This window comes from Carya illinoinensis, chromosome 1 (assembly GCF_018687715.1).
Source record: "Carya illinoinensis cultivar Pawnee chromosome 1, C.illinoinensisPawnee_v1, whole genome shotgun sequence".
Classification (NCBI taxonomy): domain Eukaryota; kingdom Viridiplantae; phylum Streptophyta; class Magnoliopsida; order Fagales; family Juglandaceae; genus Carya; species Carya illinoinensis.
In genome coordinates this window covers 57,341,906-57,362,957 of record NC_056752.1, presented here as the reverse complement: position 1 = coordinate 57,362,957, position 21,052 = coordinate 57,341,906, and the positions used below count along the sequence as shown (strand labels likewise).

Here is a 21,052-nt window from a genome sequence, read left to right as displayed (position 1 = left end):
AAACGCACAGAAATGGTAGGCAAGAAGAAAAAACGACAAAATTTCATATGCGAGTAGAAAACAAAACCAGCAGTTCAAATTAGTTTACATTATGATACAAAATGGCATAGACAAGTAAGTAGAGTGACAAAGATGTGACCGTCAATCATCACACGGATTGCAACCATTATTATTATTCGGTGAGTTATTGAACAAGCATTCATTCATGTGCAGCGGAAGATTAGAAGGAAGTAATGCAATCAGCGGTGGTATTGCTTCCAATGAGCTTACCATCGGCCGCTTCCACAGAGCGCGAATAGCACTTAAACAAATCCCTGTAACTAAATCTCTGTCGAGTAAGTGCCGAACCGGAGAGTACCGAATGATCCCTCACCTCCATCCACCCTCTACTATCCTGCGAATTGTAAACAAGGCTCGAAAAGCCCCCATGCGAATACCTCTCACTCAATGCACGGCTAACATTCGTGACAAGCAAATACGTATCCTTCTTCCTCTGCGGTCCCGGTTGCGTTGAGGTAATGACACTCAGAGGGTATATCCTCCTAACGCTTAAACGATTAACCGCTATACCTCCATCGTTCCTCACCACCACCTCTCTCCACGCCTTTACCTTCTGCTTTACCAATTTATAAGCTCCATTCCTCACGAAATTTACAGAGCTCTTCAACCTGTAATCTTGCGAGAACACCGTGGTCAAGTTTCCTGCGCTGGACTTAACCCACCCCCCGAACTGAGCTTTCCTTTCTGCCTGTACCTTGAATGACCCATCAAGAAGCTTGAAATCTTCTCGACGTTTGATCTTTAGTCGAGGACTTTTATAAACAACAGATCCAGCTTCGAGCCTCTTCGATGATTTGTGATCCACCCAAAGGTGCAAGTTCGCATTCACGAGCCAATACGAAATGCCTCCGCTCACTCCAAATCCAAAGTTATGAACCTTCCCATCCAAAACCTCGCCTAGAAACGGTGTCAAATCGAAGTCATAGCTTGGAAGGTTGAATGCTCCAATCCCCACAACCGGTTCCCAAAACAACGGGTTCACCCCACCCGTGAACATGACCGGAAACGGAGCCTCCGACCCGGCAAACTTACCGTCTACTATCACAAAAACCTCTCTGTAAGGTCCGTTACCTCGTCCAGTGGTCAAGTTGTTCGTTTCGATGTACGAATTTGGCGGGTTCGAGTACCAAAACTCGTCGTTTCCGTGAAAGGACACGTACAGTTCCAACACGGCTCGGTAAGTATTCCGCGGAATTCGAATTCCCTGGGAATACACATCGGATTCGCTCTCGATTCTGAACCACGATCCCCTGTTTCCCCGATCGGATATCGGGATTATAAAATCGGCAGGTGTTTCATATAATCCCGCTAGACCTTGCCAGGAACAAACCCCACCCATCTGTTGTTTCTCCCTAAGAAACCCGGAGTTTTGATGGTAAACCAGTGATTGATCCTCGTCGGCGTTCTCCTTGTAATACAGGAACGTAACGGCAACGTGGTAAACGCCGGTGTAGACGTTGTTGACGATGTTTTCAAGCATCATGGTGACGTTGAGGTCCGAGCGTGAGAGGAGAGAGGAATACCTGGTGATGTCCTTTCGAACTTTCCAGAAGATTCCACACTTGGTCGGTTCGGCTGTGCTGGTGCGGAGTAGCTCTGCCCCGCCTAGCCACAATCCGGCGATTCGGTCGTATTGTTCGCCTTTGCATTCGGCGCGGAGTTCGAGGGAGACGTAGGACCAAGGGGGAAGGCATTCGGAAGGCGGGGAGTAGCTTGTGGAGAAGGGAGGGGAGTTGATTGTGTTGGCGAAGGAGTGGCGGAGGATCTGGTGGGTACATGATGGGATTAGGAAATCGGACGGTAGGGGATGCGCGAGCTCCAAGTATTCTTGATGGTGGGATGAGACGTGGGATTTGGTATAGCGATCTGGGGAGGAGAAGGGTGAGACAGGAACAATGAGGAAGAGCAGCAGAAACAGGAAGATGGACATTTTTTTTTTTTGTTAAAATGGGAAAAAAAATTGTTCACTATTGTTTTATTTTTCTTTTGCCCATACAAAGCCTTTTTAGGAAGCTTCGAGGATTAGGAGTGTACATGAATGATCTTCTGCAGTTGGTGAGTAATTGCGTTTCAATTACCCAAAAAAATGGAGTTGAAGGTGGTGGATTTGTGAGATGTATAATTTGGGGCAATCAAGTATCAAAAGAATAGTGCTTGATTCTGGCTTTGGATGGTAGGAATGCCGTATGGGTGATAATTTTCTCATTTCTGCGATGTAACGTGAATTTGCTATGTACTATACTGGTTGCGACCTGTGTGCATCTAACGTGCTGATTGCTAATTCAGTAAAGGAAAATTTTTCTTGTTATCCTCGTACTTCATACATCATATTTATTTTAATTTTTTTTTTATTTTTTCTATAATAAATATGTAGTGTGTAGATGATAAATAGAATAATTTAATTAGTTTAATAAGAATAAAATGAAATAAAAAATAAAAAAAATAAAAAATAATATTTTAATAGATAAAATGTGTGGTGTGAAATGATGTGTAACATTCCTTGTAAAGTAAAATATCATTAGTTTCTGCCTGTACGGGTATGCGAGGATGTAATGGAACTCAAATAAAAGGTGTACACGCATTCGAACTTAAAATGCTCCATACAAGTTTTTTTTATTTTTTTTAAAGGCTTGTTTTCTTGGTATTCCAACTTTTGTACAAACTTCGGTAACTTGAAATATACAGTAACGGGGATCAGGAGAAGGAAGATGGAAATTAACAAGTAACATCAGAAGAGTGGGCGCCCCTGCTTATGAGGAACTGCGAGATGTCATCATAGCACAAGGCCCCAGCCATGTAGAGACTGGTAGTACCTTTGGCGCTCTTGGCATTAACATCGGCTCCATTGTCCACCAATACCTCAACTGTCTCCATACTGCCACTGTGTACAGCCAAATGAAGCGGTGTATGGCCTTCTTTGTCCTGGCAGTCCAAGTCCACTCCGTATTCCACAAGAATGAGCGTTGCGTCCCTGTGCCCTTTCATTGCTGCTGCATGGAGGGCTGTCAACCCGTATTGATCACGGTAGCTGATGTCCGCACCTTTGCGCAGCAGCGTCTCAAGGCGCTCCAACTCTCCGCGCATTGCAGCCATTAGCACTGCTTCTCCTCGCTCCAGAATCTCTACAACCTCTTTCTGCAACATCATTCAATCTTTTGATTATGCATAATGATGCATGATAAAGCCATCATTCCCCTAACATCAAATTTTAATTACTAATAATTTGCAGATTAGATGGTTTTGTCAATAATACGAGTCCTACTAATTTAGATTCTGGCACGACTTTCATTCGCTAATAAGAAAATTAATTAGCCTAATTACGATTCTGTTAAGAAACATAAAAAAGAACTTTGAAGGATCTTTTTCAAACATAGATTACAAACCAATTATAAATAAATAATAAATAATTGAGAATAATGATATCTACACCATTCATTTCGTAATTATATTTTAAAATAATAATATATTATAAAGTGAGATTATTTTTATACGATATTTTTTCGTGAAAACAGTAATGTGTCGTGAAAAGCTGAGTGCATGCAATTTTTCAATAATTAATGATAATAACTGCTCTTTTTGTTCTTAACTGGAGACCTTTTTTTTTTTTTTTTCCTTAACTCGAGACTTACATGTCCCTTGTCACGAGCAACGTCGAGCGGGGATCGCCCACGATTATTGGGGATTGTTGGGTCCGCACCCGATTCGATCAGCATCCCAACCATGCGGCGGTCCCCATTAGCCGCTGCCCGATAAAGAGCGGTGCGACCGTCCTTACTCCTCGCGTTTGCATCTGCACCCGATTCTAGCAACACCTTCGCACACTTAATACTTCCCTTGCTGGCAGCCAAATGTAAAATTGAACGACCCTCTCTGTCCCTGGAATCCAGCGAACCATACCCCCTCATCCGTATTAAACTCAACATCTCATCCTTCCGATCAAACGCCACCGCCACGTGTACCTCACACCATCCCTTGGATGAGTCCGCCGGATTACTCGCATTATCCAATTTAACACGGGTATCTATCTTCAACCCGGCTTCAACGAGCAGGTTAACCATCTCCTCCGAGGTGACCAGCTCACTAGCGACTCGGAGGAGCGACTCTGCTTCCCTCGGTGACAACTCGGAGAGAACAGACTTCTGCCGCTTGATTAAGCTCCGGACGGCGTCCAAGTCTCCACACCTGACAGCATGGAGAAGAAGGATGGGACCCACAAAGGCGACCTTGAGCTTGAGGTCCTGAGTTGACACGTAAGGGATGGTGGAAAACCAGGAGTTGATGGAGTCCTGGCGAGTCGACTCGAGGGAGCTAGAAACAAACTTGGCGGTTTTGATGAGGAAACGATCGGATGGTGAGCGAGGAAAGGTGGGTGGGAATTGGGTTTGGGGTTTGAGGATGATTTGAAATGTGGCGTAAGATAAGGGAGGAATAAGTCCACACGGTGGGTTAACCAGGAATTTGTTGGGCGAGGAGGTTTGGACTTTAAAGGCTATGGGGGTGGTGGCGCAGAGTGACCGCAGGCGCACGTTAGCCCGGCATTTGCAGTTCAGTGCGAAGTCTAAGCGCACCTCTGGCTCTGACACTTCCACTAGTCTTTCCATTGCGAGAAAGAGGAAGTGTTCGTGTTGGAGGTGATAAGCGTATGCCTTCCCTTTAACGAGAGCACGTGATTCCGTGGGGGCTCTTCAATTAATCACCGTCCCCTTTTTGGATTACCGTTTGTCGTTTGTGAAATCCATACTAAAGGTGTGATATGCATGCCATGTGACAATGAAACAGCTTGTTTCAAACATTGTCGTTTTGGACCATATTTACTTTTTTCAACACATTCTAATAGAGTTTGGTTGGTGATATAACATTTCCTCTCGGCCTCTATATTTTTTAGAACCTTGATCTCTAAAGAGTACGATTAAAATGTTTTTATGATAAGGACTAGAATTCTAATAGTATTCATAGAAATATGAGATTCCCTTGTTTAATTTGTTCTTAGGCATCTTGTAAAATTATTTGTGTTTTCTATAATTTTTTTTTATGTTTTAAGTGTTCAATTGAATAAGAATATTTTGATAAAATTGTTTTAAAAACTAAATAAATAATAATAGGGGAAAACCATGGTTATGAGAGTACCTTTGTATCACATTAAGGTGCTCAAACTAGCTAAGTTCATCTCATAGATATGATTTCTATGAAGTGGAATTCATCTCAAACCTAGAAAAGTTTGAGATGAACTTTTCTAAGTTCATCTCAAACTAGCTAAGTTAATCTCATATCTATTAAGGTGCTCAAACTAGCTAAGTTCATCTCATATATATGATTTCTATGAATTGCAATTCATTTACAAGATAAACCAACTTTTCTAAATTTGAGATGTTTATGATATGAAATTTTTTGGCATACCATCAAACTCGTGCAATTCTTGATTACTTCTATCTCTATAAAAAAAAAAATTAAAAATTAAAAAAAAAATTATCTTTTATTTAAATTTTAACCATCAAAACTAATGTGGCATGCCACGTCAATATTCTTTGATATGCTGACATGATATGTAATATGAGGTATCAATGCCAAATCATGCCTACACAAAGTATATTAATATGTTTTCATAAAATTAAGAGAAATTTAGTTAATGTCCATTTATGACTAGCTCCCTGATTTTTGTGTAGACTTAACCACTTTTTTTTTTTTTTTTAAGAAGAGGACGGAACTTCAAGTTTATTGATAGCTCTCACTTATGACGGAAGAAAATCATGGTTACAGCCAGAAACCTAGAGGTTACAAATATTCAAGAAAGACCAAAACCCAGACCTCAAAAAATCCTAGACACCAAACCAAAATACAAGATGTCAAAACCAACATAAACACAAGGAAAAACCTTAAAACAACAACCTGTAATAAAAAGTCAGCGCATACAGATAATAAAATAATAAAGAAAACAAATGCAAGGAAAAATTACCTCACAATGAAATCCGCAAATAAGGAAGACCTAGTCCATTTGTCCAAAAAGACCTCTTAACTTCCTAAGAAAAGGAACTCTATCTTCAATCCAATCTATATTTAGTCCCCCAGCTCCATCTTTTGCAAGAAAATCAGTCATAATATTTCATTCACGAAAGACCTGACTCACTGTATAATCCAAGCATTCAAGGCAAACTAAAAGCTCATCCCAATAATCCTCAAGATACCAAGTATTACACTCTCCATTAACGATCCAGTTAACAAGAATTTGAGAATCTGTCTCAATACGAACCTAAAGATAACCCAGTTGACAACACCTCCTGACATCTTCCAGCAAACTTCTCAGCTTTGCAAAATTATTAGAACCTTAGCTTAAGTAAACTGAAAAGCCACACATATCTTATCACGTACATCAGGAATGACACCCCCAACCCTAGCTGGACCAGGATTTCCCAAATTGCTCCCATCAATGTTAAGTTTAACCCAGTTCAACAAGGGTAAGATCCATTTCACCACAGAAACCTTCTTCGCTTTAGGACTCGAAATCACTATATCCAACTTCTTAAGAATGACAACATCCTGGCTAGTAAGCCTTAAAAATTTCATATTCAAATGCATAATTCTACGAATCTAAAGTATAATAGTATGCCAAACAGACTCAACCGTGTCAATCTTACCATCATACCTGGTTTTACAATGCCTTTCCCACAACTTCTAGGAGATAATGTAGGGAAGGAAACCAAAAATAGTTTGAACTTGAGTCGATTTACCAACATGCCGAAACAAGAAATTAATTTGCTTCTTCCAAATACAGAACTCACTCATATACACACCTAACTGAATAGCAGCCATGCGCCAAATTTGTCTAGCAAAACCACATGCACAAAGAACATGATTTAAAGTCATCAATTTGGACCAAAGAGCAATAATTACATTTAGACACTATAGGGATCCCAACCATTTTAATCTTTTCATCCACATTCAAGCAATTATTAGTAGCCTTTCACATCATAATGGAGATTTTCTTAAGATGGCTATTATGCCAAATCCTATAGGCCCTAGGTAAAGGGGGCCCCCGAACCCTTATTCAATCCCTTGCACTTTTGGTACTAAAAGCACTGTCATTCTCTTTCAGAGAAACACTATTTGTCTCGAAACCTTTTATTTATTTATTTTTATTTAGTGATTAAGGAAGTATTTTTAAATAATGTTGTGATTTTTTTTTTAATTTTAAAAATGTTTATATTGATTAAAAAATGCATAAAAATAGAAAAATAAATAAATATACTGTTCGGAACACTTTTTCGGGTGAATTGTTTGGTACTTGTAGCATGACTCTTCTCCTTCATCCAAAGTAAAACATCCTACCCTTCTTTCCGCCAAGCCAAGAACTGATACAAATCAGTAGTTTTTTGGTGATCCACAAACTTTTCCTAGAGAAAAACATTCCAACCATTTTCAATCCGACACTCTTTAATTTTAATCAATGGTTGCTCAGCCACCGAAAATTGGACATTAAGAGGACCACCTTCTTCCCAATTATCATACCAGAATGAGAGATTTCCCTCTTTTACAAGCCACTTTGAGTTAGTAAGAACATCGGGAACACTATTAACAATAGACCTCCAAAAACAAGTACCCTTATTAGGCGCCAAAATGGATAAATGATTACCCCTAACATACTTACCTTTGAAAAAATCCGCCACAAAGAATGACCCAAAATCAAATACCATGCAAGTTTCACATGTAAATCTCACTGAATGTCCCCAAAATTCCTAATGCCCAACCCCACCTTCTTCTATAGGACGACAAATTTTATACCAAGCCACATATTTTCTTTTAACTTTTCCTTTTGATTCACCCCAAAAGAAAGAACTCAGAAGCCTATTCAACTCCATAATCACAACCTTAGGGACATGTAAGACAACAAGAAGGTGAATAACCATACTCAAAAGAACGTAACGCAAAAGAATAGTTCTTTTGAGTATGGTCACTCACCTTTTTGGAAGGAGCAATGTTGCGTAAAGAAATTTCATCTTCCAACTCACAATCTTTTTTTTTTTAACTTTCCCTAACAAATTAACAAAATCTGAAACCTTCAATCTATCAACCACAATTGGCACACCCAAATACTTGAAAGGAAAAGAGCCCTAAGAAAAACCAGTAATACGAAAAATAGATCTCTTTCTAGGAATAGAAATGTGTTTAGAGAAAAAGATAACACTTTTCTCTTTGCTAAAGACTTGACTTGACCAATCTTCATAAGACTTCAAAACCTGCACCAAAACTTTCATCGACCGATTCCCACTATTTGCAAAAATAACTATATCATCAGCATACATAAGATGAGAAACAAGCGGGGCACCTCAAGCCTGAGTGAACTGGCCAATATTACCATTATCAAAAGAATGCTTAAAAAGATGAGAGAGTACATCTTGCATAACAATAAACAAATAAGGCGATAAACGGTCTCCTTGCCTCGTACCATGTTCACCTTTAGAAAATCTCAAAGGAATGCCATTCATCATAATCGAATACCAAGACGTGGAAATACACGAATTGATTAAAACGTAGACTTTATTCGAAAAACCAAAAGTAGCCAAAACATGTAAAAGGAACCTCCAATCAATTATGTCATAAGCCTTAGACATATCAAGTTTAATAAGCACATTACTCCCAATATATTTTTTATAAATAGAATGGACCATCTCCTGAATTAAGCTATTATTCTAAAAAATGTTACGACTAGGAATAAAAATCATTTATTCCTAAAATATCATCTTAGAAAGTAGACTTATCATACAACCCACAATGATCTTAGCACAAATCTTATAAAAAATAGAGAACAAACTAATAGATCTAAATTTATCAAAACAGTAGGCTTACCTTAGTAATCAAAACAATATAAAAGGCAATGAAGAACTTGGAAAGGGCATTAGTATGGAAAAACTCAAAAGTGGCTTCCTAATGTCCTCTTTCACAAAATTCCAACAAACTCTAAAGAAATCCAATTCAAAGCTATCCGAGCCAAGACTAGTATCAGTGGGATACTAAAACAAGCTTTCTTAATTTCCATCTTTACAAACCAATAAATAATCACATTAAATAATAGTCTAATTTACTCAAATTGCCTAGGTCCCAAACTAGACACGAACAGAAGAATGGCAGGGGAAAACCGGTGATCTTGTGGGGGCCCGAAAAGGCGAAAGCTCAGAACCGGCCGAGTCCACAGGTTCGCTATCGTTACCCATGGTAGCAATCATCTGCTTTATCGCACTACAATCCGCCTTGCTCCTAACCGTTGCTCTCCTGATAGTACCAAGAGTTCCATGCGTCTCGCGTCACCGTATCCCCTACACCTCACTCTGTCATAGCGGTTAATTAGTTGTTTCGGAGAATCAAAAGCACACCACTCTTACTCTTAGCTCTCTCCCCCTCTGTCACTGCGATTTCCCCCCTCTTCTTCTTCCTCCTCCTCTCTCTAATTCTCTGGTACTAGTTCCGTATACTCACTGTAGAATGTTCTACTCGCACCAGCTTCTGGCTCGCAAGGCCCCGATGGGGCAGATTTGGTACTCATCATTGCCATTCATTTCCAATGATGTCTAGCTTTTGATTCTTGCATTAATGGATACTGATTATGTATTGAATTCGAACGTCCTATTTATGTATGCTAAAAATTTCTTAGCATACAGAAACATTTTGACTCACCCTTTATTTTTTGTTTGTTCTGTCTCTGTTTTCTAGCACATCTTCTCCAAGTAAACCCAAGCTTATTAACCGTTTCTTTTTTATTTTCATTATAGTTCCGGTAAATTCTATTTATTCGTGTTTTGAAATATTTCCACGAATTTACTGTCTCTGGATTATGGAAGCCTGTGAATCATAGTTTTTATGTAACTTCTCTCAGTCTACTTGAACTCGAATACACGAGTCGTAACTTCGGAAAGCTCAAGCTCTGATCTAGAGATTGAATTTGAAAATAGGTCGCAATTTTTCTGAGTTAATTTTTTTTTTGCCCCATATATTACATGAATTGAATTTATGTAACTCTGTCGATGAAATCTCTTCAGCGTTCACATTGCATATTCATTTGGATGTCTAATTTCTCTCTCTCTCTCTCTCTCTCTCTCTCTCTCTGTGATGAAGGATGGCTGCGACTATGCATGCAAAGATCAATCGGAGAAAGCTCGACAAGCTCAACATCATCAAGATCTGGTTATTTTTTATTAATTAATTCTCGTGATTACTAATATTTCCATTGACGTTTCTTCTACTTCAAACGCTTTCTACTTACTCTCGGGCTTACTTTTCCAATGTTTTCATATAACGCGCGCGGGCGCGCGCACATGTACAGTGAAGAGATTTTGAATCCATCAGTTCCTATGGCCCTCAGACTCTCCGGGATTCTTATGGGTAATCGTTCACTACCTCTCTGCCTCTCTCCCTCATTTTTCTTCCAAGCAAATCTCTGTTTTCGTGCACTCACAAAGACTCTCCTCCGCGTCGTTCTCAGGTGGGGTTGTGATTGTCTACGAGCGAAAAGTCAAAATCCTCTACGGTATATTTGTTTTCTAGTCGCGTACTAATTCAATTTCAAGCCTCAAATTCAGTATTTATTTATATATCTCATGCGTTGGTCACTCTGATTTGCTTCACAGATGATGTTACCCGTCTTCTGGTACGTACCTACGTGAACTTCTTAAGTCTCCATTGCAATTTTGTTTTATGTTTTTTTCCGCAAAATTTTGGTGTTCTCAGGTTGAAATAAATGAAGCATGGAAGGTGAAAGCTGCTCCAGACCCCACTGTCCTCCCAAAAGGAAAATCCCAAGCCAAGTCAGTCACAGATTCTCTTTGGTTTTTACATTCATCCACACTTCGACGCATTTGTAAGTAGTTAGCTAATTTGGAAACGGCGCAGTTTAAAGTCTATTACAATCGACCAATACATTTTCCTTTCAGAAACTACGCATTAGAGTATATTACTATAATGCTATATTGTATATTCCACCTATTGCCAACCGAGCAAGGCATGGTGGAAGGGTAAGAAGGTTAATTATATCTCTTTAGTTATGGTCATTTGGTTTGACTCGCCTTGTTTGCAGGAAAGAAGCAGTGACATTACCTGAGAATGAAGAGACAGATGTTGGAGATATTGAGCAGTCCCTCAATTTATCCAACACCCGGGGCTTCCAACAGACCGCCTATTTTGCCATGGTAACGTAAAGGAGACACCTTACATTACCTAAAGACCCAAACTTATTATGATCATGCATCATCATCAAATTTTATGAAGTCCCGTAAGTTTAATCATGTCTTTGGAAAAAAATATAGTGGAGAAAAAAGGGTGGCATAAGGTGGAAGAGAAGAAATATACCAGCGTGTCTTCTGCACAATCACATGCCTTAGGTTAAACATCCAACGGCGAATCATTTTCACTCTGACTGATGTTTTCGACGCATTTACCCAATCACCCACCAATCGAGAAGGTCTTCTTCTTTTTCGCATAATCCTCTTCGTCGCTGGGTGCATATATATATGCATGCATACATAATGCAACTCCTTCCGCACTAATATATTAACTCACCTTCATCCCAGTTAGTAATTATGTCAGAACAAATAGACCCAAAACCACGCAGATACTTTTGTTGGCTTATATTTAGAATATAATACAAATAATTAAATTTACATTTTTCCATCAGCTCAAGTTTTTGAGATAATTAGTGATTTCCATGATATCAAAGTATAGGTATTGAGTTCAAATCTTAACCCTACATTCTATATCTTATTTAATTAAATATTTCAAACATTAAACACCAACTCATTGAAGGAAAGTCTAACCCACACAAATGAGTGTTAAAAATATAATAAAAAAAACTGTCATATTCATGCAGAATGCACAAAACTCAGTTTTCGTGTTTTTCAACTTTTGATGGTCATTACAAATGTATCACAATGTCTCTTATTGTGAAACTATCCCTTTCCTCCACTTAAACTGGGCGTGAGATGTGTTTCTATTTGTGAAATTTCTTCAGAAATTTATGAAAGGTGGTAATGGTCCAGACATACCGTAATAGAACCAGAAAGAGAGTTGATGAAATATCCTCCAAAATTACTCAAGAGTGAACTTTTTGTGCTTGCAGCGACTGGACACGATGGATGAACCTTACACTAATGATAATGCAAGGGAGGAAGATCCGTGCCAAAACTTTCATCAAGGTTAATTTTTTTTTATTCCTAATATCAGCCTCCTTCCTATTTTTAATTTGGACCATATATGCTGCTAATATCTGCTACTCTGTCAAATCAGCTGATGCGGACAACATCACCTTATTTGAACATTTTGATTCATACCAAGCCAATGCAGATATGTTCAATCGCTTTGAAAGGTTAAATCCATTGGAATGGGTATTTTGGCTGCGTGCAATTCCTTTTTCTTACCTTTTTTTACTCCATAGTAAAGTATTTTAGGCCACCGCGGTTGTTACAAGTATGACCATATGCATAATAAAACTTGGAATATCAATGGTTAAGATTTCAAAAAATTTGAATGAAACGATCCCACATTTGCAGATCTGAAATGGATCTTGATAATCCTCGGTGTTGATTGAAGTTCTTATACAACTCTTCGTTCATCGGACGCAGATTTGATATTGAGGGGGATGATGAGACGCAGCTGAACTTCACTTCAGGAGAGCACATGGAAATCCCAACGACCCTCCTACCCTCCCCTGATAGACAAGATAATCCTCTAAGAGGTCAGAACAATGATGCCTTTTAAAGCTTTCAACTTGGCTTAAATATTGCGAGACTTTCACTTGTCTTCTTAATTAGTTCGATTCCAGAGATGCCTAAGCATGCACTATACTCTTCGTTTATTTGCTTCATTTTCACGCCTATATTCCCTCCCCACTAGAGCGAAATAAGGTTATGCTATTGCAATATTTGGTTCTTGTTGAGATAGGTGTCATAAATGAGTTTTTTTAGCTATCGTTTACAAATACTAATTCGTTTCTGTTCAATCATCATGCTTGGCAACGATAATACCAACTATTTTCATTTTCAACTGTTGATATTTCAAACATACAGAACAAAAATCAGCAAAGTAAGCAAACACGAATGGTGGAGAAAATGCTTTCCGTGCACCCGCCAATCCTACCACACCACCCCCCACACCCCCCCACCCCCCCCCCCCCCCCCCCCCCCCCCCCCCTCCCTCCTTCAGCCCACCCACAGAGAAAAACTCAGGAGTCTTCTCTTGAATGTCACTTGCGACAATCATCTGATATAGCAGGATGAAAATAGCAAAGAGAGAGAAGCACAGATTGCAGGTTTTTTTGAGATGGTGTTTTCGATTTGGAAAACCTAGCAAGCTTTATACGATGTTACCTTGGATCATTGCAGTAAACTAATTACTGGGTTTTTCTTAGTTCCATTGATTAGGTATATTAGTGCCTGTTTCGTGTGATTGGTTCTTTCTTCTTTTTTTAACCGAGATAGAAAGCATCAGATTATTAGTTGAACATGTGGACGTTTATCTTAATTTCTCACCGTCAAAAAGAAATCTATAAAGCTGTGTGCGCTAACCTCTAAGCCCTTCTGCAGCTGATGAATTTCAATACCAACATCCAGATCACCAGGTCAATCGGACATCTGATGAATGCAAGGAAGCTAGACAGGTAGCATAATTTAACATCGTGTAACCCCAGCAACCAAAGTGTGAAGAATATAAGAAAAGAAATACAAACTAAACCAAGAAAGTTTGGTGAAGCAGGATCAAGAGAGGCAGGGAGTAAAAGGAAGGAAAATTAGAAGACCAACAGCCTCTCTCATGGATTATGAACAAACCGTGATCCCCGGTCGTATATACCAGTCTTGGCTTCAAAATGCCTCAGATATTGTCTCAAGAAGGGGAAGAAAGAGAAAGGTTTGTCCCGGCTTCAATTTATTCGATTCTATATAGCACTAACACAGAGATTTTGTTTGACCACTAAATTTGTGCCATGATTAAAGCGAACTTTTTACTCGACTAGCTAAAATGCAAGGGAAATTTGAACTGGTTATAGCGTAACTTAGACTCATATTGAGTTGGGAAAGATCTCGGACATTATTCTGAAACATGGATTTTTTACAAACTGGTTTACAAACATGGATTTTGCATAGTATAGACAAAGCAGTTATCTCAGTATTCCTGGGTTACAATACAAGTATTTGTACTTTTTGTTGCAGCACACGGAGATCATGTCTACGATGAAGATAGCTAACCTCATGGAATTGCCGCCGGTTGTACTAATTGGTGGTTTATTTATAAATGGAAGTAAAGCAGTCCATTATCCACCATCTCTTCTCGATCTATGGATGAAAAGCATCCAACCTCCCCATGGCTCAGCTTCTGGTTGTATTACAGAATTTCTTTTGAGAATTTCCTCTTGAAAAGAAATAGAGGATAGAATGATAAACAGTGCTTTTGCATGCAGAAAGGACCTCTCCACCCCTGCCACCAGAACCAACATCGTTTTCACCACCAGAAAGAGCACATTACCAAGAGTCAATAGGATTTGTAAGCCGCTCCACCAATCTGTTGCTTTACTTTAATATATTCCAGGAAAAGAACTCCCTAGTATATATCTGACCATTTATAAATGCGAAGACTTTTGAAGAATTTCATAGTGGAGCTGGCTCCCAGTCATTGGGAGTTTCCATAGAGAAGCAACGGACAAATGTCTTCAACCATGAAATCCCAACTGAATTCCTCATGGACGAACTACGGGCCAACCTTATGAACAATCGGGTGAGGGTAGCTGAAGCCAATCCGATGGTCACACCTGGGAATTCTGGTATAATGATCCATCTTCTTTGAATAGATTGTATTTCTCACTTTTCTGGGGAAACTCTTGACGTTATCCAATGTTTAATTATGAGGATATTCTACTTCAATTTTTTGTATCATGTAAATTATAGTTGACGAAGCAAGATCCATTCCTAGCTCAGCGTCTGGACATGGTGTTCTCTCACATAATTCCGAAGTTAATTCAGGAAGGTCGGTAGTTATATTTCGTGAATTGCCATTCGGTCTTCAAGTAGTGACAACCATATTGCACATATTAGGGCCTACAAGGCTACAAATGCAATGTGCTTCATTCCAAAACTCTGCGATGGATTTTGACTGCTGAAGTACCAAGTTTCCACCTGTCCAACAGGAAAAGGCCTTATTCGTCATCCAGACACAGCAGTGGTGGCCTTGAACCAGTGGCTGAGGAGAATCCGTGGAAGCATTCTGACCCCAATTTTAAGTTAACAAGGTTGTCTGAAAATGGCCCGACACCTGATCAAGGTATATGGCTTGGCAACCCTTCTCAATTGGTGCATCGAGCATAGCTTTAGCCTTTAGGAGTAGTTTCTCTATATACCTGAGCATTGTACCTCACCTTATCAAACATTTTTGCAGATCTGTTTGTGGAAACTGGAGTGACTCAAACACAACATGAAAGCAACAACCCTCCCGTTGACAAGATGACTGATTCTATTCGAATGTATAATTCTCTTTTACATCTGTTGAATTCTCCAATCCAAAAGTGATTTTGAATTTATAACTAAATCAAGCATGTTCCTTTGACATGCCTGTAGGCAGATGAAAGCGCATTTTGACACACCGGGAGCCCCTCAAGTAGAATCCCTGAACAACATAGCAATTGGAATGAGTAGAAAAGGAGCCGCCTTGCTCTTTTATCAGACTTGCGGTACACATCCCAATGATCCCATCCATGTTTACTTCCCCAGCCTACCATCGTACTACACTGCTAACTTTGACTGTTAAAATCAGATCGCAACGTCCAAAGTTTTTCAACTAAGAAGCAACTAACAAAACTGGGTATTCGATGTGTAGTTCTGGCTTCTCGAGATATCCTGAGGGTAGAGCAAACGGTGGCTTTTGGGGACATCCTCATCTCTAGAGGGGCAAAGATGTGACAGATGTAAGTACCTCAAATTCGTAGCTTTTCTGTTATGGTGTATTTCCCTTACCGGTTTAGGACATTGGGTTTACAATGAGAACATTTTGTTTTCCTTTTTTGCCGTCGCAGCTTATGTTGCACTGATAAATACAGGAATCGAAGAGCTTGTGTAGACCCCAGTAGTATTAAAGGTAAGATAAAAACGCCCCGCGGGTCCCCTGTTTCTTTATGGTTGAAATACTATATACTTTCGTGATTTATCGTTTATGTGATACATCCTATACAGGTTTAGCAAGAAATTTAGCACTCTTATCATTTTCCCCGACAGTTCATTTATAGCTCTGGATGTTGTTGGGTGACTAGAGATTTATTATTCCTAGTTCCGACTTCCAAGCATGTTCTTCCAAACACTGCAGATTAGTCCCTCCATTAAATTAAAATAAATGACCTGTCATGACAATTAAAACTGATAAAAAAATAAAAAATCTATTTATCATTCATTTCATCATCCTTCTTTTCACATGTAGCATTATATAATTAGCCCACAAAGACAAATAATTTTCTATTATTAAATATCACAAAATGATACAGTAGAAAGATAATAGTAAAAGAGATGGTAGATAAAATTAGTTTAAAAAAAAAAAATCGAGAGGATTCTTCGTTTTATAAAAGTATATTGTTTGTAGACGTTTTTTATTTTTATTTTTATTTTTAAGGGACCAGAAGGGACTAGAAAGGACCAAAACCGGGAGCAACGGCTGGAAATCACCACGGGCCCATTAAAAGTTTGGGCTGGCACCTTGTTTTTGTAGTGAAGAACAGCTCATAATCCCATGTTTATGATGATTCCTTAAGTGTGCGCGCCTTGCGCGTGCTTTGACCACATGGACTTAGACGGGATAATTCAGAAGTTTTTGAATTTTTTCAGTACACTCCTGGTAATTTTCTTTAGGATTGGCTACTACGCCGTCCATCGGTTTTTCAGTACATTTTTGGTAGTTTTCTTTATGAGCGCGCTACCATGCTGCCCATTTATTTTTTAAAAATATTTTTAAAAAATAAAAAATACACTAATATATTTAAAATCAATTCTTTAATTACTAAGTAAAAAAATATATATTTTGACCAGTAATTAACTAGGGCGATTAAGCCTAGTATGTGTGAAAAATGACGTATCAGTACTGTTTTTTATCTAAAACATAAACCACACAAATATCTTGAAATATTGTAAATCTTGACTGAAACCGGCTGATAAAAGGGAAGGAAACCATTGTCATCAGTCTCTACGTAACTTTGGTTGGTTCATTGGCATCTTCAGTGGCTACGTGCGCCGTGAGAGAGAGAGAGGGGGGGTGGTGTAGAGAAACTTAAACTGTAAAAGTGAATAAAGAAATGAGTAGAAAGAAGAGGTGCGTGCGAACCCTAGAGTTATAACAGCACCATTCCTTTTATATTTTTTTCAAATATTAAGTCCTAAAACAACGTCGTTTCATATATGTATAATTAAAAATATATATAGTTAAACCATCGGTCGGTTCAGCGATCCGGTCCATGCTCAAACCGGGATCGAACCGTTGGACATTGATTTTGGCTAAATTCAACCGCAGACCGATCGGTTCTATGATATTTTCAGTTAGTTTCGATCTCCGATGGCTGGTCTGAGTCAGTCCTAATTGAGTTTATGGTTTTTTATACAACCCTAAAGCCCAGGTGGCATACAAGTTTTTCCCTATTTTTATGGGTTGTACTACTATGTGGCCTAGCTCTTACTGCTGGGCATGCCATCTAGGTCTCCTTTTTTCTTAATTTTTTTTTTACATTTTTTAATATATTTAAATATTTTTAAAAAATAAAAAAATATATTTAAAATTGCTTTTCTAATCATTAAATTAAAAAAAAAAATTACGGAGTGGTATACTTGAATGGCACCACCGAGGCTGCGTAATAGCTTTATGCTTTCTTTATATGTTCGACATTACTTACATTCACATCGCGCAATTACATACTAAAACTTCTTAAAAGCCAAGAGGCTAATATCAATTTTTACGAGGAGATTCCCATCTTGGACTAATAATTATCATTTCTTTGGAAATTATTAGCTTTCATTTAATATTGTTTTAAACGCATTTTGTTCCCGCCTAGAAGAATGAATAGTGAATACTGGATGACATCACTTGCTTAATTAGGGTTTCATTTATGATTTGATTATTGAAGGCCTTTTTATTTTTAATCCTTACCATAATGAGCTCTTATTCATTTTTGCTATAGCCTCCCCACTTAAACAGGTTATAGCCTCCCTCACCAACCACTGAAAACTGCACCCCCTCTTTAACTCTTTCCTCTCTCCTTTCAGCCTCCTAAAAAACCCAACCCCCGGGCTTCCCTCTCTAAACAGTCGATGTGGGCACCATGGTTGAGATCACCAAGCAGGGTCCGCACCACATCAAAACGAACCTCACCCAACTTCTCTTGCTCATCCTTCAAAGACATACAAAGCCTCTGCGGAGAAGAATCCAATCCCCAACCCGCCTCCCCCAAGTCTCTCTCCATTTTCCGCCGTGTCCGGATCTCCACTTCACTACTCCGAGCCTGGGTTCACCGTAATGCACCACAACCGTGCATCACATTCCCCGGTGCCGATCAACGCATCGTGCTCTATTTCACGAGCCTCCGCGTCGTGCGCAAGACCTTCAATGACTGCAGGGTCGTCAGATCGATTCTCCGAAGCTTCCGCGTCTCGATCGACGAACGAGATGTTTCGATGGACGCCCAGTTTTTAGACGAGCTGCAGGGGATCATAGGTTGTACAAAATTGAGCCTACCGATAGTTTTCATTGGTGGGAGATATGTTGGCGGGGCTGAGGAGATCGGACGGCTCCACGAGTGTGGGGAATTAAACAAATTGATCGCAGGGTTGCCGGTGGTGGACCCGGGCGCATGTGATCTCTGCGGAGGGCTCAGATTCATTTTATGTGATCTGTGTGATGGGAGCCACAAGGTGTTCGTGGAGAAAATCGGGTTCAGAAGCTGCACGGTTTGCAATGTGAACGGTCTGATCAGGTGTTCTTGTTCTTTCGTGCTCCACCGCAGCCTCACCAAATAAAAATAACGTAGGAAAACCCCTCAAAATAAGGTTTCTTTTTGTCCATTTTAAGGAGTACAGTCACTACAGTGCATGAGAGAGCTATCTGTATCTAAATTTTTATTAATGAACCTCTCTTTTTGGCACATTCAATATGTTCTTTACAACAAATACTCTCTTATCGTATTGCAAGGGCAGGCACAACGGGTTAGTATGTCCTGTTGGAAGTAGTTGTCATCTTCTTCTTCGCCAGGAATCCCTATTAACCCACCAACAGATACTCATTATTATTGGACTAGGAAAACTGGAATCGAATTGATTTTTTATTAAGAACCGATTCATAATTCATTGAATTAGAAGTTTTAATTTGGATTTGGAATGGTACAACCAAATAGAGAAAATATATATATGGTATATATTTTTTTGAGAATCATATATATATATATATATATATTGTTTAACTGTCAATGTGTGATCCATATTATTTAATATTTAGGGTATTTATGTCCTATCAATATTTCTATAATTAAATTGAATAATCTAATTCGGACAATATATTAAAAAAGAAAATCCAGCATGTATACATTTAAAGACAAAATTGGTAAAAAAAAATATATAAACTTATAAGAGTTTCCAAAAGTATCTAGATCGGATGGCCAAGATTGTGCTTCACTTTAAGATTATTTTTCATACAATATGTATGCTTGGGCAGCAGGATGATGATCTTGGGAGATTGGCATAAACCTTCGTACGTAGTCTCTATAGTTCAAGTACTGTACTGCCATAATAAAGAAGTTGCTTTTTGTGTGGATTGGGAATTTAGGTAAAATTAATTACGTAAACTTAATGCACAAACGTCTCTCTCCAAATGTAATAAATGACGGTTAGTCCACGGAATAAGAAGGGAATTAGATGTACTTAACGGTAACGTACACAGTAAAAACTTTGCAAATCTGCGTGCAAATTCCGTAAAATACATCCTGTGGATGTACAGGGCTCTAGAAAAAGGGCCGAAAAAAAGGCTTAGAGAAAATGACGGTCGGCCCTAAACCGAAACCAGATGTGGATCTTGTAATCTTGTTGGAGGCATTGTTTACCGGTTTTCTGCGATCCATGGGCCCACATTGGGCCTACTTAGGTCCTCAACCGAGTGTAACAACCCTGCCGTGTGCAATCCCGTTTCACACTTTGAATCAAATGGTTCAAACTAGGTGTGAAGAGTAACCGGCGGGGCTGACCGGAACTGGTCCAGATCGTTGGAGAATTGGTTGGTCGGTGATTCAAAATCTTATAAACCGACATCAGTCAATATTGATATATTTTTTTAACAATATAACTATCATTTCAAGAAAAACGTTTATACATAAGTGATCAGTTATTTGCGATGAAAATAATAATTTTTTATTAAAATAAATATATTCTCATCACATTTAATTTTTCTGTGATAGATAATTCATCACGAGTAATCATTTTTCGTATAATATATATATATAATATCGTGTTGTATGGGTTAATTAAAGGTTCTGCCGACAATAATTGAGAGTCACGAACACTCCATCTAGACGAACTTGACTTAGATCTAAAAACAAACAAACAAAAGAGATATTTAAAGCGCCCGATATGAATAATCGGTGGGTATGGCCTCTCGTGAATATGTCAACAAAAGCAGTAGCGATCAGTATGCCCAATCGTGAAGGTAATCAATTATACATTATGACTATGTCAGGATGATCGTGTGTGGCTGCCATTGGCAAGCCGATAAGGTGGAATTAATACTGTTACCCTTGTGAGCAAGCTACTCGCCATGCATTTGATTACCATATTTTCAAAACATTTGTGTTAAAAGTTAAAACAACGGGAGCTCCCATATATTTATTATAATGACAGGGATATAAAAATAGAGAGGACGGGCATGCACGTGAACAAGACGTAATATTCCAGCCGCATGCTGGAGAAACAGATGGAATTACGTTTATTATTTATTTTCTATTTTTATTCTT

The 21,052-nt window shown here is 38.8% G+C and overlaps 4 protein-coding genes across 5 annotated transcripts; 2 read left to right on the top strand and 2 right to left on the bottom strand.

Moving 5' to 3' along the window:
• Positions 1-13: 13 nt before the first annotated feature.
• Positions 14-2,277, bottom strand: LOC122292265 (peptide-N4-(N-acetyl-beta-glucosaminyl)asparagine amidase A). The gene has a single exon (XM_043100519.1). The coding sequence runs from the start codon at positions 1,988-1,990 to the stop codon at positions 221-223; it is 1,770 nt and encodes a 589-aa protein (XP_042956453.1). The 5' UTR covers positions 1,991-2,277; the 3' UTR covers positions 14-220.
• Positions 2,278-2,641: 364 nt separating this feature from the next.
• On the bottom strand, positions 2,642-6,621 carry LOC122301359 (protein VAPYRIN-like). Its single transcript, XM_043112646.1, has 5 exons — positions 6,427-6,621; positions 6,176-6,307; positions 5,933-5,946; positions 3,690-4,743; positions 2,642-3,195 (listed from the first exon to the last, which is right to left on the bottom strand). Exons 1-5 carry the CDS (start codon positions 6,619-6,621, stop codon positions 2,776-2,778), a joined length of 1,815 nt encoding a protein of 604 aa, XP_042968580.1. The 3' UTR covers positions 2,642-2,775.
• A 2,692-nt stretch (positions 6,622-9,313) lies between these two features.
• LOC122303797 (sister chromatid cohesion 1 protein 1) lies at positions 9,314-16,495 on the top strand. Of its 2 annotated transcripts, none has more exons than XM_043115768.1 (21): positions 9,314-9,587; positions 10,165-10,233; positions 10,373-10,431; positions 10,532-10,576; positions 10,677-10,696; positions 10,777-10,853; positions 11,123-11,234; positions 12,161-12,236; positions 12,328-12,406; positions 12,663-12,775; positions 13,623-13,696; positions 13,792-13,944; positions 14,247-14,412; positions 14,495-14,577; positions 14,668-14,854; positions 14,979-15,057; positions 15,218-15,351; positions 15,466-15,550; positions 15,645-15,757; positions 15,904-15,991; positions 16,124-16,495. In XM_043115768.1, the coding sequence occupies exons 1-20, from the start codon at positions 9,535-9,537 to the stop codon at positions 15,984-15,986; spliced, it is 1,860 nt and encodes a 619-aa protein (XP_042971702.1). In that variant the 5' UTR covers positions 9,314-9,534; the 3' UTR covers positions 15,987-15,991; positions 16,124-16,495. The 2 variants fall into 2 exon arrangements, with proteins under 2 accessions (XP_042971702.1, XP_042971696.1); XM_043115762.1 differs by having other exon boundaries at positions 16,100-16,494.
• Positions 16,496-18,226: 1,731 nt separating this feature from the next.
• On the top strand, positions 18,227-19,198 carry LOC122303790 (uncharacterized protein At5g39865-like). The gene has a single exon (XM_043115749.1). It carries the CDS (start codon positions 18,369-18,371, stop codon positions 19,071-19,073), a length of 705 nt encoding a protein of 234 aa, XP_042971683.1. The 5' UTR covers positions 18,227-18,368; the 3' UTR covers positions 19,074-19,198.
• The last annotated feature ends 1,854 nt before the right edge of the window (positions 19,199-21,052 follow it).

Excerpts from the sequence above, each read along its gene's own strand:
- LOC122292265 (XM_043100519.1), bottom strand. The coding sequence starts at position 1,990 with ATGTCCATCTTCCTGTTTCTGCTGCTCTTCCTCATTGTTCCTGTCTCA.
- LOC122301359 (XM_043112646.1), bottom strand. The coding sequence starts at position 6,621 with ATGAAATTTTTAAGGCTTACTAGCCAGGATGTTGTCATTCTTAAGAAG. Across the intron at positions 6,308-6,426 it reads TTGGGGGTGTCATTCCTGAT|GTTCGTATTGAGACAGATTC; the intron begins GTACGTGATAAG and ends GGTTATCTTTAG. Across the intron at positions 3,196-3,689 it reads TTGCTCGTGACAAGGGACAT|AAAGAGGTTGTAGAGATTCT; the intron begins GTAAGTCTCGAG and ends ATGATGTTGCAG.
- LOC122303797 (XM_043115768.1), top strand. The coding sequence starts at position 9,535 with ATGTTCTACTCGCACCAGCTTCTGGCTCGCAAGGCCCCGATGGGGCAG. Across the intron at positions 14,413-14,494 it reads TCCCCATGGCTCAGCTTCTG|AAAGGACCTCTCCACCCCTG; the intron begins GTTGTATTACAG and ends TTTTGCATGCAG. Across the intron at positions 15,551-15,644 it reads ATGACTGATTCTATTCGAAT|GCAGATGAAAGCGCATTTTG; the intron begins GTATAATTCTCT and ends ACATGCCTGTAG.
- LOC122303790 (XM_043115749.1), top strand. The coding sequence starts at position 18,369 with ATGTGGGCACCATGGTTGAGATCACCAAGCAGGGTCCGCACCACATCA.